The sequence below is a fragment of the Cinclus cinclus genome, chromosome 1 (genome assembly GCF_963662255.1).
Source record: "Cinclus cinclus chromosome 1, bCinCin1.1, whole genome shotgun sequence".
NCBI classification, from domain to species: domain Eukaryota; kingdom Metazoa; phylum Chordata; class Aves; order Passeriformes; family Cinclidae; genus Cinclus; species Cinclus cinclus.
In genome coordinates, this window is record NC_085046.1 from 136,091,320 (window position 1) to 136,109,224 (window position 17,905).

Sequence of the window (17,905 nt, forward strand, 5' to 3'; positions counted from 1 at the left end):
GAAATAATTCTCAAAGCTGAAAAAATATCAATAATTTAATAAAAAAGCCCAAGCATGTTATGAAAACATTTGCATATCAAAAATATTCGAAGAGGAACAAAAATGTTCCAACATTTAATCTCACCATTAAATATTCTGAATGTAAACAAGTATTTTATTCCAGGTTTTTCTCTCAGTTGTTTTAGCATCCTGACAAGAACAGATTGTCAGTGCAATATATTAAGCTGTTTGGTTGCTATGAAGTATACAGATATATAGGTTAATGTATTAATGTTTTGACCTAATAAAAATGAAATATTTTGAAGGTCCTATGAATTCTAGAGTTTATGTGGTATTAACAGAAGTTTTCAACTGCCATAATTTTTTTCCCTAGTTAATTTGCCTTAAATTTTAGTGGTTTTTTTTAGATGAAATATTTTAATAGATGTATTAAATATATTTTAAATATATGCATATATATAGGCATATGTATACAGATATGCATTAATATAGATAAAATCAAATCTAAATACAATATTCATTTTCATATATTTAAAATATTTTTCATATATTGATATAGGCATATAGATATACTGATAGATATCTGTATCAGATAGATATAGATTATATAGATATAGGGATATATACTGATATAGATATAGAGATAGATGTAGATAGATATATATAGATTATACAGATATACGTAGATATAGTTATAAATATAAATATAGGTATAGATATAGATTATATATAGATATAGATATATAGATATATAGATATATAGATATATAGATATATAGATATAGAGATAGAGATAGAGATAGAGATAGAGATAGATAGAGATAGAGATAGAGATAAAGAGAGATAGATATAGATATATATGATATAGATAGATAGATATAGATATAGATATAGATATAGATAGATAGATATAGATATAGGTATAGATATAGATATAGATATAGATATAGATATAGATATAGAGATATAGATATAGATATAGATATAGATATAGATATAGATATAGATATAGATATAGATATAGATAGATATAGATATAGAGATAGAGATAGAGATAGAGATAGAGATAGATATAGATAGATATAGATGATGGTATAGATATATATGATATATATAGATGGAGATATAGATATAGATTATATAGATATAGATATATAGATACAGATATATTAGATAGAGATTATATAGATAGAGATTATATGTAGATATAGAGATATATAGATACATAGATGCATGTATGCATACATAAATAGGATCCCTAAGACCCCACTGAGGTATAAATAAGTTTTTTTTCCTTTCTGGAAACCAGGATTCTTCATATTACCTATGGATTTTATAGTTTCAATATGAGATTTTCCTAGTTTTTTTTCTATTTGTCTGAAATCTTGGATTTCATTTCAGTTTATAAATTCCTGAGCTTTCAACCAAAGCGACCCAAGTAAAGAAAATGCTTTCTAAGTATTGCCTAAGTTGAAATAAAGAGTAATTCAGTACTTTTTTCTTGTATTTTGCAGAGGAGTTGGAATTACTTGCAATCAATAGTACTTAAAGTATTATAATTTACTCTTTTTTAAACAAGAAAAGGGAGTATGTAGAATAGTAAATGAAATAGAAAGATATTAAAATTTTTGAATGGTCCTAAAATATCATATGGTAAGTACAAAATTAAGAAGATGTATCTATTAAATCATTTAAAATGGAAAGGACAACTCTTTACTGCATCATTTAACACTTATTCCAGAAGTAAATTACAATCTATCAAATTACACATTAGCACAGACTAACGTCTTAATATTTAATGTCACTTCTATTGATTTTTTAAGAATGAAATATGATCTTGAAGTTAAAAAATTGAATTAAAATGTTAAAATTAGATCTCTTGGGATCTGTATACAGTATCATAACTAACTGCCAATAGTGGTGTTTTTAAAACCTATTGCTGGGGGAATTCTAAAAGTAAGTTCTTTAAATTTGGAGACAGTCAACAAAATGCAGCATTTTTTCTCCTCTATAGCTTGCCTACAATGAAGTCAATGTCATTTCCTGCACTGTAATTGTGTGGGTGTATAATTGTGAATAAAAGACATCTCACGGGTGCAAAGGTAAAAAATAATCTGTTTAGAAAATATATGTCAGTATGAGATGGAGCTGAAAGACCTGCGAGCAGGAAAACCCACTAAAAACATTTAATTATATGATGATGTATGCAATTTAGGCTCTTGTTATTCCTGGAGGTAAAAAAAATTAAAAAATAAAAAATAACAAAAGCAAACTTCTGAGAAGCTCTGGTAATTTCACTCTATGAAGAAAGGATTCCTTTCTTCTCCATACATTGTAAAATCAGGTAGTCACTGTGATGTTTTGATCAAATAAGTTCAAGGTCTTAATTCACAGATTCACAATTCTGATAACTAAGTATGTGTCTTAAAAAAAAATAAAGTAAATATCTGTCAAATATATTATCAATGAAAGCAGCAACTTATTTGCACTGGCCTAAGCAGGAGATAAAGCCCTTCTCAAAGCAGCAGATTTCTACAAATGTGCCTCAAGTGATGCAGTACCTTTCTTTCTCCTAGGGAATCTCAAGGCCTTGAATGTTCTGGTATTAAAAAAAAATACATTTCCGTAAGTGATTAGCAAGTGCAAACTGAGATCAAAAAACCTGCATCAGTGTGTCTGTAGTTGCACTAGGCATAGACTACTAGACAAAATGGAAATCTAGTCATTGTAATCACTGGAATGTAGTGTTTTAGTTTTAAAGCACACATCTAAGACAGGATGCAACAGGTGCCTATATGTTCTTTCTTCCTTTCCATCTTCCAGTTTCTATGCCAGAATGGCATGGTGTCCTGGTTCTCGCTGGATAGAGTGAATTTTCTTTCTAGCTGCTGTTATAGTGCCACGTTTTGGATTTAGGATGAGAATAGCACACTGATGTTTTAGTTCCTGCTGAGCAGCGCTCACCATGAGTCAAGGACTTTTCAGCTTCTCAGGCTGCTCTGCCAGCAAGGAGGCTGAGGGTGCACAAGAAGCTGGAAAGGAACATAGCTGGGAGAGCTGACCCAAACTGGCCAAAGGAACATTCCATCCCATATGCCATCATGCTGAACAGGGGATTGAGGCAAATTGTCTGGGAGGTAGCAACTGGTGCTCAGGGACTGGAAGGAAATTGGTTGGCAGGTGGTGAGCTGCTTTATGCATCACTAGTTTTATATACTCTTTTATCATTATTACTACTTGCTACTTTCCCATCATTTTCTGTGGTGTTAAATTGGCTTTATCTCAATCCATGAGTTCTACCTTTTTTTCTGACTCTCTCCACTCTCTCGCTGGGAGCAAAGTCTGCTTAGTGTTTAGGTGTCTGACATGTTAAACACACCATGTAAGTTCTGTAAGTTCTAATTTGCCAGCCCCATGTCTGTTCTACTCTAGAACACCTCTACCCAACATCTACCATGTGGTCAGCTGAATCACTCTGCAAACCTCACTGGCAGGATTACAAGGTATGGGGAAGGCTCAGTTACCCATACATAATTTTAATTTGAGAAATTTTGTAATTTCATTAACATACACCTTGGTTTGTCTGCCCAAAGAACTTTTGCACTTCTGCCACTGCCACAGAAAAACATTTGATATCTTGGGTGATTTCAGTGATGCATCAGTGCACATATATACAGGTGCAGTGTGTCACAGCTCTCCAGCTTTAATGGGTATGCAGATATCTATAGGTGTCTAAACAAAAATCTTACCTATGTCTCTGCTACAGATGTCTTTCAGCAGTAGTACAGTGTGATGTTTGTTGCAACAGCTTTTGAGATAATAAAGGAATGAAAAAATCTGATTAAATTGCCTAATGTTGTGAAAAAAAGTGGTAAAGACAGTTTCCCCCTTCTGGCAACTCTAGCCATGATGTTGTAAGGCAGCTTAGTACTATTGTTTTTTACCTAATTGGCAACTGCTTTATATTCTTTCTGGAAACAAATCCAAGAAAAAAAAAAAAATTAAGAAAAGCTAACCCCATAAATAATTTATGAATGAAAATACATTTCTATTCATAAACAAAATTACAGAAAGAAAAAGAAAGTAACAATATATAATCAAGCAGAGCAAGAAGATATTCTTTTCAACATCTTTTTCTTCATATTTAATCCCAAATTCAAGGTGCTCACATTTATCCAATCTCAGCTCCACATAGTTGACTGTCAAGTATGAAGGAGAGTAACCATTTGCATGCTTCTAAATATGAGCTGGACAATTAATTTTATTCTGTTCTGAAATGTTCATGGATATATTTCATAGCTTCCTTTGTATTTTCCTATAAGCAAAGATTCTTAATGGATGGCAAATGTGTTTGTGCACTCATTTTACATATTTGATAATAATTTGCTCAAAGTGGAAGCATGAGTTTACACATGGCTTAAACAGAGGTAAACAAACAAGGGAGGGAGAAAACATCAATGAAAAAATTAATTTCACAAGTGAAATGACTAACAATTGTACAACTACTGCTGAAACCTTCCAGAGTTTTAAGGGAGGACACAGGTAGAGAGTGAGAGGAAAAGGATGCTGGATCTAACAAGATAGTAAAGTTATAGATGCTTAAAGTAATGTCTAACTATCAAAAAATGAAGACTTTTTTTTTTTCTGAAAGCCTTTTCTGGATCTGGGTATGCTTGATATAAAGAAGATTGAAGTTTTTATATACCAGCCAGTAAGACCAGATGCTGTGAAGCTAACTTAATCCCTTCTGTCCACTTAGATAATATTATGGATTCATACATAAATGATAGAGTGCAAAAAGTAACCAAAAGAAAGCAGCAACCGAAAGGAACCGCAAATGGAAGGAGTAAAAAAGCTCAACTAAATTTAGAAACAGCAAAAGAGGATTATTGGTGCCAAGAAACAGTAAAGCAGCTGTTTCAAGAAGATCCAAAGCAGCTTTTGTTCTACTTCAGCCAACAGTTTCTGACTCAAAGGGAGTCTTAACAACACAAGAAGAGAAACCATCAAGGAAAGGAACTCTCAGTGAATAGAAAGAAGTGCTGAAACACAAATGACCAGAGAAGCAAGAGTAAGTGGGTTATGACACCACAACCTAGGTAGGGAAACATTTGGATTCTCATTTAATTGAAATTTCTTATTGAAATATCTCTTCTATGGTTGTTGTTTACCAATGTCTCTTAAATATTGTATAAATGAATACTTTCATGAAAAAAATTGCCTATCAAAAGAAAGTAATACACATAATTTGCATGTCTGTGTACTTCAATGAAGCTGAAAGCTTCCCACAGTTTCATGTACCTCATCAGATTTCATGTTTTTCTGTATAAGTCAATTTAAAAAAAAAACTTTATAGGCCTTAAAGGCCCATATCTATTTGTAAGGTCTTAAACAGAAAATTAGGAAAATATGTTTAATTACATTGAAAGTGTCTTTACAAAAAAATATGTAATACCCTAGGTTTTCCTCTTTTGTTGCTGTGGGTTTTTGTTTTTTTTTCCCATAGGCAACTATATTTTGACTTTGCAGTGCATCACATTTGGTCTTTCCAGATGTCTAGGCCACAATAGTTTAAGGTATTATACTGAAGCTCAGCCATGTGAGGCTGCCTTATGAAAAAGAATCTTAAAAGCCAGTTTTCATAAACTTCCCTTTCATAAACTGAAGGGAATAAGACTGCAATTAGTATAAATGCCTGGGATTTGGTAGCAGAGGGGTATAGGGTTGAACATATCACTTCTCCCTTCAGCAGGCACCGAGCTGTCCCATGCTGGTCACAACTGGCCACATCTGGCTCCACAATGGACCCACCACTGGACACAACTGGGTGTGTGGAGTCCATCAGTAGACTTTGTGACATTTTTATTAAGATGTATTTAAGATAAGGCAATAAACACTGAGGGAAAGGAGCAAGGTCCGAGCATGCATGCTCTATTCCAGAGCTAGTAATGCCCTCAAAGGGATTGCAGCCCAGGGATAACCTACACTGGAGCAGGTTCTCCCCCTCAGAGACTATGGCCCATGGTCAATGCACATCAAGGAAGAAGAAACGAGCAAGAGGGAAGAAATGGCAGAAGAAAAGAGTGAGAAATGAGGGACAGCAGAAATTAACTCCTGCACTTTGACCCGAACTGCCTGCATTGACTATGATATCATCAAAGCGACAAAGAGTAATCTGTAGTGGAATGGAGGAAGGGGGAGTGCTTGGAATAAAGTTGTTTTCAAAAGAGGAGAGCAAGGGTATTTTTCATGATTTCTTTACTGTGTGTCTTTGTTTTTCAACAACCAAAACAATTATTAAAGGATTTATAATAAGGCCATTTTGTCTAGGACAGTAGTTTATGAGTGATTTTCCACATTTTCATTTCAACCATGAAATTTTCACTATGGTTCTTCCTGTTTTCTGCCTTGTACTCTGAGGATGGAGTGAGTGACGGGTGGTCACAGGGCTTCATTGTTACTTAGAGTTAAAGCATGACCCAAATACACTAACAAAATGTGCACTAGTGCAAACAGAAGCAGTAAACCAAGGGAGTGATTAGCTGAAAAGGGTACTGCAGTGCCACGCAGTGACAAACTAAAATTATGCAGTGTTATGAAGCTCAGAATTTGAATGAAGTCCATGTCCTTAAAAATATATAATAGGCTAAAGAAAATTAAACTAGAGGAAGTAATAAGAAATTAGTAATTCTGGTTATAGTGGTACTATGTAGTAAATATTACGTTTCAGGAAGGGAACTCAGAAGTTATAGTCAAGCTACATCAATTAAGCAGGGGAAGGACTGAGGTTTTAACAGTTACTTCTGTGCAGCACTCTGATAAAACAAGCTATTTAAAAAATTAACAGATTCCCTATCAAAAATAATGCAGACATAAACTCTTGAAAATAATAAAAAAGCACTTGTACCACATGGCTTTTTGCAATACTTGTAACATTTTTATTAGTTTCCTGATTTTCAGATCATTTATGTCAGAAAATAACTTGAGGTTCAAGTTTGAAAATTGTCATCACAAAAAGGCTTAAAGCTATCTCCAACTGAAACATTTAAGGTTACAGTTTTCAAAACGCTGAAATATTTTGTGCTATAATGTTCATTTTCTAAATGTGGGAAGATATCCCATCCCTAGAAGTGTTCAAGGCAGACTTTGAGCAACCTGGTCTAGTGGAAGTTTCCCTGCTCATGGCACAGGGATTGGAACTAGATGATTTTTAAGGTCCCATCCAACCTAAACCATTCTATGATTCTATGATTTATCTAATTTCCTCACACTCTCCTTTAATCTAGCATTAACCTACCAGAAACTACACATCCCTATTATATGATCATGTGTTCTTCTATTTCCTACTATCAAGGTTATCTTTTATTGATCATATAGTCTTGAGTATGCACATTTAATTCCTTTATATGTTGATTTTTTTTTTTTTGCCTACATTTATTTTAGAGTTGCAAAAGACATTTTCTTCATTTTAAGGATGGTGGGCTTCTGCAGCATTTGACAACTTGTATTTAGTCCACTTTAACATACATTCAGCAATACAACATTAAAAATTAAATGAGCAGATGAAAATAGTAAAAACACCATTATTATTTAATCACTACATTCTTAGGTAGTAAGGAGAAATAGAAGATATGCAACATATTCAAATCTCCTACACCTACCAACTCACACATTTTATGGGTCTTGGATAAAACGCATTTTTAAAAATAAACATAATCTTGTTCTCTTTAATTAGCTTTTACCTCACATTTTTGGCAGGAATGCATGCATGTTTACCGTGAGACATGGTTTGCTCTTCTTTCTCACTAGTTCAAAAGAAACAGCTCAACAATCTAAAACACTTGACTTAAACCAAAATAGTTATCACATGGTTTCTCAACTGTGGGGGCAGACTTATTAGCGAGAATTCCTACTTTCTATCTTTTTACAGTTCCATAAGCTAGCAACTTCTCAGTGAAGAGTGTGGTTTATCATATGTGGTATGAAAGATATCATGGAAAAAAAAAATGAGTCAGTGTTTTTCACAAAAAATTATAGCAGCCCTGAAGCTAAATTAAGAAAGATTCTTTCATATAAATTAATTCAGAATACACATTCCAGAATGTCTATGAACTCAGGAAATCCAAATAATTATATACAATGCCTGCTGAAAATAACAATCAATTTTTTCTTGTACAAAATATGCTATCTGAGGCAATCACAAGGAGTTGTAAAATTTGCTATTATCAAAGTTCAAATCAAAAAGAATAGTCGTAGCCTTTTGTTAATTGCAATTTTTGCATTACTTGACTAATCTGACCAGATTCTGCAAAACTTTATGTAACTAATCTCTTCCTATGCAAGATTTTCCATAAGAAATGGAATTCCTGTATATGAAATTCCTGAACTAGATTTTAATAGGAGTGCCATGATTCGTTCATTCATCAGATAAATGGAAAAAGAACAAAAACAGAAAAAGGGGTTACTGTTCCCTGAAGATCCATTGATCCACTGTGGATATTGAAAAAATATTATTTACAGTATTACCATACACTACTGACATTTGGTTTTCATTAGCACTTTGTCATTAGAATGACCTTGTTTCAAACAGTGATATTCCCAAAATTTCACTTCAGATGCTTTCACTCTTACTCAAAATAAATGCTTGTTCATAAAAACAGTGGGTAAGAATCTTTCTGGTTAATTAAATCCTTAATGATGCAAAGCATTCCAAAACATAGCAAAAAGGAATAGTGATTAAATGCTACTTTACTAAACAGAAACTTACTCACTGCTTTACAAATATGACTTATGCAACTCTAGAGTAAATCCCATAATTTAATGATAAAGACATTCTCTCTGCTACTGTTCCACAGTACTTTTTCAGAATATTAGGACCATTTTAAAAGCTAAACACTTGCACATGTTAGAGTAAAGAAAGTATCTCCTGTAATTTTTTTGGTAACTGAATTTATATATACTAGATAATACACTGTTTGTATTCTAACAGATTGTAATTTGATATAACAGGTTGAAAAACAAAGTATATTTTTATCAGGGTTTTTTTTTGTTTGTTTGGTTTTGGGTTTTTTTTGTTTTTGTTTTTTTTTAAGTGGCCCTTTCCATTTCCTACAACTTCAGGCACTATTTTTTTCAACAAATACAACCACAATAAAAATTTATTTCTTTAAATGTACCTTGGTAGTGGGCACTAAATCCACGGTATCGGTGATTGCTGTCTGTTACAAAATGTAGTCTGAGCCAGTTTTTGTTGCTTATAACTGGAGGAGGTATATTCATTCCAGAGAGCCTAAATTAAAACAAATAAATAAAAAATATTAATAGAATATTTCAAAATTGTCAGGAAAGCTTTTATATTCAAACTCATATTCATTGACATGCTCTCTGTGGAACTTTTTATTTATTGGTTAGTAGCATTTTAGCAACCATGAACAGACAAAATTGTACATCATGCCTTACCAAGTGATGGGATACAAATCAGTGCTAAGTCAGAAACTACACAACCGTATTATTGGTCAGGCATAGCACTGTAAAGATGGAAGCACATGGTACTCAGGCTAGGAAGAATTTGTGTCTACTCAGGTCAGACATTGGGCTAGACAGAGCATTGCTCTGGCACCAGGGAAAAGCTCATACCTTGAGAATTTTACATTCAAGAGATGGAAGAAGACAACTTAGGGTACACAAACCACTATCGAAAATGATAAAACAGACATCTACTTCTCAAGACCAAGTAATTTTCTATATTCAGGGCATGGAGATAAAATAAATATTCCATCACTTGTGTGGATTTGAAAATTAGATATTAGGTGTACAAGAGGAGTAGGAAATTCTAGTGGATTGACCCCAGCTAGCAGTCAAGCACCACACAGCTGGTCACTCACTCCCTTCCCTGCCCCAAACAATACTAAGGGGAGAGAACAGGAAGAGCAAAAGCAAGAAGGATTCTTCAAAAGACAGTTTAATAAGTGAACAGCTGAGAAAAAAAGAAGTTATACAAAGGAAATCATTCACCACATTCTACAAACAGAACAATCAAAGTGATCTCCAGGGATTAGCAGCTGCATCTCAGCCCCTCTGATTCTTTTATTGCATTGCTGACCATGAAGCTGTAGGTATGAAAATATCCTTTTGGTCAATTTGGGTCTGGTTTTGGCTTTTTGGTTTTTTTTGGGTTTTTTTTTGTTTTTTTGTTTGTTTGTTTGTTTTTTGTTTGTTTGTTTGTTTTGTCCCTTTCCCATTATCCTGCCTATACCTGGTCTACTCATTATGGGGACTCAGGAGGGGGGAAAGAAAGCCTTGGTGCTGTGCAAGAATCGCTCAGAAGTAGCCAGTACATTGCTGTGCTATCAATTCTGGTTTAGTCACAAATCCAAACCACAGCACTTTTCTTGGCTTCTGTGAAAAAAAAATAACTATGAGCCTTTAGACCAGGTATACAAAATTATTTGGACTTTTTATTATTCTGGTTTTCTGTTTGTTTTTTAGCATAAGGATATTGCTCCAATTATAGTAGTGTTTCAGATTGACTGGCTCATTAGGAAAGTCTGAATTTAAGTTCTTTATTGTTTGGGGGTTTTTGTGGTGTTTTTCTTTTGTTATTTTATTTTTTAATGAGATGTCATGTTATAAAGAAGGAGAATAAAGTTTAGATAGAAAAATCTTCCATCATGACAGCAATTCAATATATATTTCTCACCAGAAACCAGAAAGGTAGGTCACATTTCAGACGATCACAATACTTACCTATGCCCTTTCATTTAGTTATAAACTGAACTCTTCCTGTAGTTAAAATAAAATACTAGCCAACAAGTATGCCATTTTATGTTCAGACATCCAGGATTCCTATTTTATTTTGACAAAAGCTCTATTCATAATGAATCAATTAATTCTGAAGAAATTTTTAAGTGAAATAAAATCCCAAAACTTACTTAAATAAATAACTAATAAGTATGTGTAGGTACTATTCTGTGAGGAAGACTTTTGAAATAATAACAGTTTAGAGGTAGTGTTCTTTCCATCTTTTCCCACCCACTCTACCTCAAAACAAAACATGTTTAAGACAACTTTCCAAATTTCTAAAATTGTACCAGCACCCTTATTCCCTCAGGCACTCATAAATGACAAAAGGCTTGACTGACACTACAGGCTATTAAAACTATTTCACCTACTTGCAAAAGAATGTTTTTATACTGTGGAAACACATTAGCTCACACAATTCATTTAAGTTAAACAACATATAGAATCTAAGTTTCTTAAGCTTATGAAATTGACTTCAAATTCTAGATCCAAGAAATCCAGATGATGAAGTTAAACAAAAAAAGCAAGCGAACAAACAAAAATATAGTGCTTTAAGATTGCAACAGGATGTGGTGAATGCACATTGTTTGGTACCAGTTAGAGTCAGAACTGCACTAGAATATGTATGAAGTGTAAGAGACAGAGGCCTACACCTTTCAATTACAAAACATCAAATATTTCTGCATTTTCACTGTGAATTTTAGAATGAAACACATTTTATAACAGCCATAAAGTGACTTTAGTTGCTCAAAATTTCTTGCTACAGATGTAAGAAGTACACTTTAATTTGAGACTTGTTTTTCGGAAGGTAGAGGTTAGTTATCCTTTTTTGGTACAGTTTTTTACTCTATAATAATATTACCCAATGATGCAAGAGGAAATAGTTATTTTGATTAAATTATCACTCTATAAATAATTATTAGGCAATATAGAGATAGAGACAACAACCTTTCACTGCTTGCACATTTTAGAATAAACCTATTACTGGAAGAAGTCTTACTAAAAAAAAATGAAATAAGATAAGGCTGTAAAACATATTTCCTAACAGGTATTTTGACTCATGTATTTTCTGCCTATGAGAAGGTTTCTCCTCAATAATCACAAAACTATGTGAAAAATAAATTTCAAATTTATTGTTCAAAGCATGAGAAAATATTGCCCTAGACAATTAAATATGTTCACAGAAAAAGCCTAATTTTGTTTCTAAGATACTTCAAAATTTAGTTTACCTATCAAATCAGGCATTTATTGATATAGATGTATTTTATACATCTATGCTGACTTCTAATTAAATTCACAGCTCCTACAATCTGATTTTTACAGTTCATGTGTTCAATGGGATTCTTCCCAAAAAGTAGATTTGCAAACTGTCAAAATTGATTCTGTTTATATAACTGCCCCTTTTCTCACGTCAATTTATCTTTGCAGCAAATTATAAAGCTGTTCATCATTACAATAATACGTTGGCAGCCCAGCCTACTTCTGTGTCAGCTACTATTCCAAGCATAGTTATGCTGCATCATCTGCAATATTTTCCTGAAATTCAAAGTAAAACACCATGTCTTCCATAAAGGAAACACAGCTGTCTCATGTTCTTTTATAATTCAAAAGAGGTAGCTCCCTCTCAAGCTGCACAGAATCCTGCATAGTAAATTTCAGTCAACAGAGTAGGCTTCCCTTCTGCAGCTGTCTTTCATAAACTCTTAGAAATGTTCATGGAGAATCTTGGCTGTGAACCAGAGATTTACAGTATCTTACTACTATGTGTAGTCAACAGCATCAACTGTTATCTACTGCAAAATGTATTTGAAAAAAGAAGTGCTTACTGAAACAATGCACCTTTGCTGCTAAACAAGGGATTAGTAGAAGTGTAAAACTCTGCAGGTAGGTATGTCAGTGAAGTTCCACCTATGCACTTAGTTTGCGTGTAAACCGCAGTTTACAAAATAAATAAGGGACTAACATTTTGAGAATTTCAAAATTTCATTCTTCTTGCACTTCATTACAACAACATGCCTCTATTCCCTTCCTTTATACACAATTTGGATAGTAATTAAAAAAAAAAACCCAAAAAACAAAAAAAAAAAAAACCACCTGCTTTAACCTAATTCTGAGCCAGTGAAGTCAATTGGTATTTTATTTGCCCTCAAAATTCTAACACATAATTCCCACCTTATGTTGCTAAGTGGAATTCAGGGTTGGTGTGTCTTCTTTTTATAAGAGCATAGTGCACATCCTTTTTTTCTTCCAGAAAAGGAACAATATACATTAACATTTGAAATGTACACTCTCGATAGCTATAATCTTGAAAGTAATTTAAACATTCCTGTCTTGCTCATGTACCAGACTAGCTTTAATTTCTAAAAGTCATCTAAAACTACAGTTCTTACTTACATATTGTTACTGATGATCTCAATTGTCAATGCACTGATTATTATGATGTAATGCAGGCCTTAATTTACACGTTCAATATGTCCAAAAAATATTCCAAAGAGAAAAAAATTTGCTTTTAAAAAAACATAGAGCAAAGTTTTCCCAAAACTTCTCAATTAAGCATATAGTTTCTACATTTCCTCATATGCCGGACTCACAGAAATGGAATTAATTTTTTTAAAAAATTGAGGTTGATACCTGATAAACAGTGCTGAAACCCATTCTAATTCTGCCAAAGCCTTAGGCTAACAAAGACTTACGTCTAAGCATGACTAAGTGCATACATAGATTTCATTACTCACATATATGCACTACAAAATCCTAAGTGCTTGTTTTGATGCAAACTGGAGCTGTGTGGATTCTTTCTCATTAGTATTGTTTGTATGTTGAAATAAAACTACTGTATAAAAAACTTTGATCTAAAAAGGGCAAATTAACACACATTTCAATAAGGCCTATTCATATTGATAAATGTGCCATTGGGTCTTCATACTAACACCATAATACACTAAAAAAGAGAGAAACCACCTGTCCCTTGAAAGGAGAGGAAAGACATACCCAATACCCAATAGAACAGTACCTGACCAATGACCTATCTGGTTTGGTTAAATTATGCTTAAATTAGGCACTACTCGTATTAAATGCAAATTTGAAGTAGCAACCACTTGCAGCTTATTGTGTCTCCTGTATTTGTATAAAACACACACTCATTAGCAAAGATTTCTGGGATCCTTTCCTTCATTTTTCATGACTGCCTTGATCCCATAAAGCAGCACCTCATGTAGCAAGATTCATAATAAACATCTTTTCCAAAGGATCCACCTCACAATGCAGATTTAAGGACATGAGATTAAAACTCAGTTCTTTCTTTTAATAAATCCAGATCTGTTTAGAAACAGCCAGTTGCACACTAGAGAAGCAAAGCTGATGCCAACTCAATATTTAATATATTACTTGATTTGAAAGGTCCTGAAGGACTTAATTATTAAGTTAACATATCCCTCCTGTTCCATCAACTCAGTCTGTATGATTTTTGCACTGAAGTTCAGACACTAACCTAACTTCCTTCTTTGGTCAAGTACTAAAAGGCATTTTGTAAGACTAGGCATATCAATATTATTTTATGTTTCCAATTTCACTGATGAGTTTAATGTGTCTTAATGGCATTCATTATAGATGTGAGTGGCTGTTGTATGACAGTTTTGGTTATTGGCCTTTTTCTTTTCCTGGAAATGTTCTACCCAAATTATATTAAATCATTTCAGAGCAAGGACACTGCTATGACCTATATTGTCACATAGCAAAAAAAGCTCCACCAACTTCTTATGTTTCTTACAAAATCTATTGCTGTCTGAACTGATAACTCAGGATTTTTTTTTTTAAGAGATCACATAAATATTAAATGCTAATAGACATTTTCAGTTGTCTTTGGATAACAACAAAGGTCAGCATAATTGATAATTGCCTGTAAATTTTGCTTCTTAAAATATTTCCAACATAAGTATTTTAAGAGCTGTGGTTTCCCAAGAATTGTAATTGTAGCGTACATTAATGAACTATTAACATTTATAATACTTGTATATCTATTTCAGAAAAAGACTAAATAAGACAACTCTGTGACAAAAGCTACAGAACTTTAATGTGAGTTTTTCATTTAATTGTATGTGTGAAACTCAGACTGCTAGTGGGTTGCATCAGGGCTGCTCTAGTGTGTGCAGTCAGTACACTCAAGTCATTCATTCCCTGCATGATTAAGGAATTGTCCATCTTGTGAGATAGATTGGCTTCAGAAAAAGAGACTAATTTGAAAGGTAATTACAATATCAAAATAAGCAGTTTCTCAGGTGAGACTTCAAATGATGAAAATCAAAATAACACAGGAAGAGAAAGATTAACTGGGAAATAAAACAAGCATATAAATAAAGAAAACAGAAGAGGATTGAGTTATTCTGCATTACCATAGTCCAACGTCCAGTCACAGGGAACAACAAAATACATCATTCCAATGAGAAATTAAATGGTCATAATTCAGTCTTTAAAGAGGAAAGGAGAAAAATCTCTTCCTAAAGCAAGCTCTTTCTGAATGGTAAATATTCATTAGAAAAGTAAAGGAAAAATGCTAACACTCTACTAGAATTTTGAGGGTCATATATAACCCAAGTTATAAGTGTTTATGAAGTTAGTAAAAGACCTAATTCTTATGGTCAGTCCTTATAATATTTATAGCAGGAATGAGCATTTTATGTGTCTGGGAATGGGGACACTCACAAGTTTGATATTTTATTAATTGTTGTTTCTATATCTCAGAACTGTAGCCAAATTAATGACAAAAAACAGGTTTTTATTTTTAGACCAGTAAATTAACACTCTTCACATTTAGACTCATGAGCTATTTAGGACTAAGCTAAGGGTTTAGACTGAAACTTCACTGCAATCACTTATTTCTGATTTATTAAAAAAAAAAATAAACAAATTAGAAACTGTTTGGGAAGAGAAGGAAAAAAAGTTCTATATTATTTAACCTTGAAAAAATACTTGTTTTGTAAAGTACTTTAATAATCTATTGATTAATTTTAGAGTTATTCATCTAGATGGATAAAAATAATTAGTCCTTTGACTCTTTTTGTCAAATATATTTTGATATCTGAAAGACCAAAAAAAGAGGTCTCTGTTTAAAAAATGTCAGTGTTGAAATGTATGAAAGCTTTGTCTTGCCTTTGCAATGCTGGAAAAAGTTAAATTTTGGAGTAGAGTTCCTGTCATATAGAGCCACTCCATGAGAAGCCTGCATATGACAATTAAGGACTGAATAAAGGTCCAAGTGATGATTAATGAAAGTTTATAGTACTGTGGATATAAAATGTTGAAATGTGCCAAGATCAAGAAAAAGTTAGTAAATTCAGAAGTTGATTCCATCCTATAAAGCCAGATGTTCCTGTATCAAAATTTTACAATTAATCTCTTGACTTGACAGAATAATAAAGTATGAGGAAAGGAGCCTTCTAAATACACAACTGTTAGCTCATTATACATGTAATCTTTTCTTTGTGACATACGTAAATAACACTGATGGACAGGAGTGTGTCCTGATTGCCTATAGCCCCAGTACAAGCTGCTGATTTTCATAGAGGTGTCGGGGTCTTAGAAGGAGTCATTTTTCATAAATGTGATGCAAATACCTTATATACTAAGTGACCTTGCACTTACAGCTCAGTTTCCCTGAGCAGGTCATAGAAACAATATAAATACACATTGACTTCACCTGAGTTGTACATGCTGGTTAATGCATGGGTCCTTCTACCACACAAGCTGTGATGAGTTGCACAAGCAGCTCCTTGGAGTAATTGGTGAGACTAAGCTCAGGGCAGTCAACAAAGAGCAGAGGCAGATGAGTCTGGATGCACCTGCACCTGGTGCAGGCTCTGCACCTTAGGCCTCCCACAAAGACACTGATCCTGCTGGCCCAGAAGCTGTGCTAAGGTGGGCACCAACAACTGACGTAAGATTTTATTTATTTTTTTTTTCCCCTCACATGCTAAATCCAAATGTCTCTCAAGAATTCCAAATCTGAGGGCCTTGGCTGGAGAGTGGAAGACCCTGGACAGGTATAAAGATTAATGCAACTCTTGAGTGTTTTCCATGAAATCCTGCACATTTCTTTGCCCTATTTTCAGAGCTAATCTAAATAAAACTAAATTGAACACAACTTTTACGCATCCAATACTTCTTTGGGTAACGTTCAAACTGAATAACTAGGACCATTACTTGTGCGAGGCTTATATAATTTACCTCTCTTAAAAATGTTGCCATATTCAATTTCAAATGGTTGTTTTCTTTTCTATTCTACAGAAAAAAAATCTACTTACAAGTATTGCCTGAATAAGGAATGGAAGCTTGTTCTTGATTCTTTCTGGTAAGTGTCAATAAATGAAGCAAATTAAAAACTCAAAAATATTACACTTGCCCTACAATTTGATGTTCTGCAATAGTATTTCTTACACACAAAATCTTGTTGGGACAGAAAGAATAGCCCCATGTAATAATTGTTATTAATACAATTCATGCTTTAACAAACAGTCTAAATATCAAAAAGTGTCATTAATTCTACCACTAACTTCTTTATTTCATGAAATTTTTCTAATATCTATTTCTTTTCTCAGGTGTTATGTTCAAATTTTTGGTGTCCCTCTGCATCCTGAGATCAACACTTCTTTCCCAAATAGAAAGGAAAAAAAATTATTGTGAATCATTCTGTCTTTCTAGTGTGCTCTGGTGAGGCCCCACATGAAATACTTCATCCAGCTCTGGATTGCCCAGCGCAAGAAGGGCTTATATTGAAGTAAAGAGGGGGTCCATGAAAATGATTAGAAGGATGAAGAACGGCTGAGGGAATTGGTATTTCTCAGCCTAGGGAAGGAAAGACTCCGGGGACACTTAATTGTTGTCTTTCAGTACCTGAGGGTACTGAGCCTACAAAAAAGTTGAAAGGAATTTTGACAAGGTCATGTAGTGATAGGACGAGGAAAGTGTCATTAAACTAAAAGAGACTGGGGTTAGATAAGATAGTAGGAATAATTTTTTTACAGTAAGGATGATGAGGCACCAGACAGTGTTACCAGAGGCTGTGGGTACCTCATCCCTGGGAGTGCTCACGGCCAGGCTGGGTGGGGAT

The 17,905-nt window shown here is 33.5% G+C and overlaps 1 protein-coding gene across 3 annotated transcripts in view; it reads right to left on the reverse strand.

Annotated features, from left to right (window-relative positions):
* Positions 1–17,905, reverse strand: part of CSMD3 (CUB and Sushi multiple domains 3) — a 590,741-nt gene that overhangs the window by 362,734 nt on the left and 210,102 nt on the right. For all 3 annotated transcript variants that reach the window (XM_062491358.1, XM_062491350.1, XM_062491342.1), the window contains exon 6: positions 9,177–9,289. In XM_062491358.1, coding sequence (XP_062347342.1) covers positions 9,177–9,289 — 113 coding nt within the window. The remainder of the gene's footprint in view (positions 1–9,176; positions 9,290–17,905) is intronic.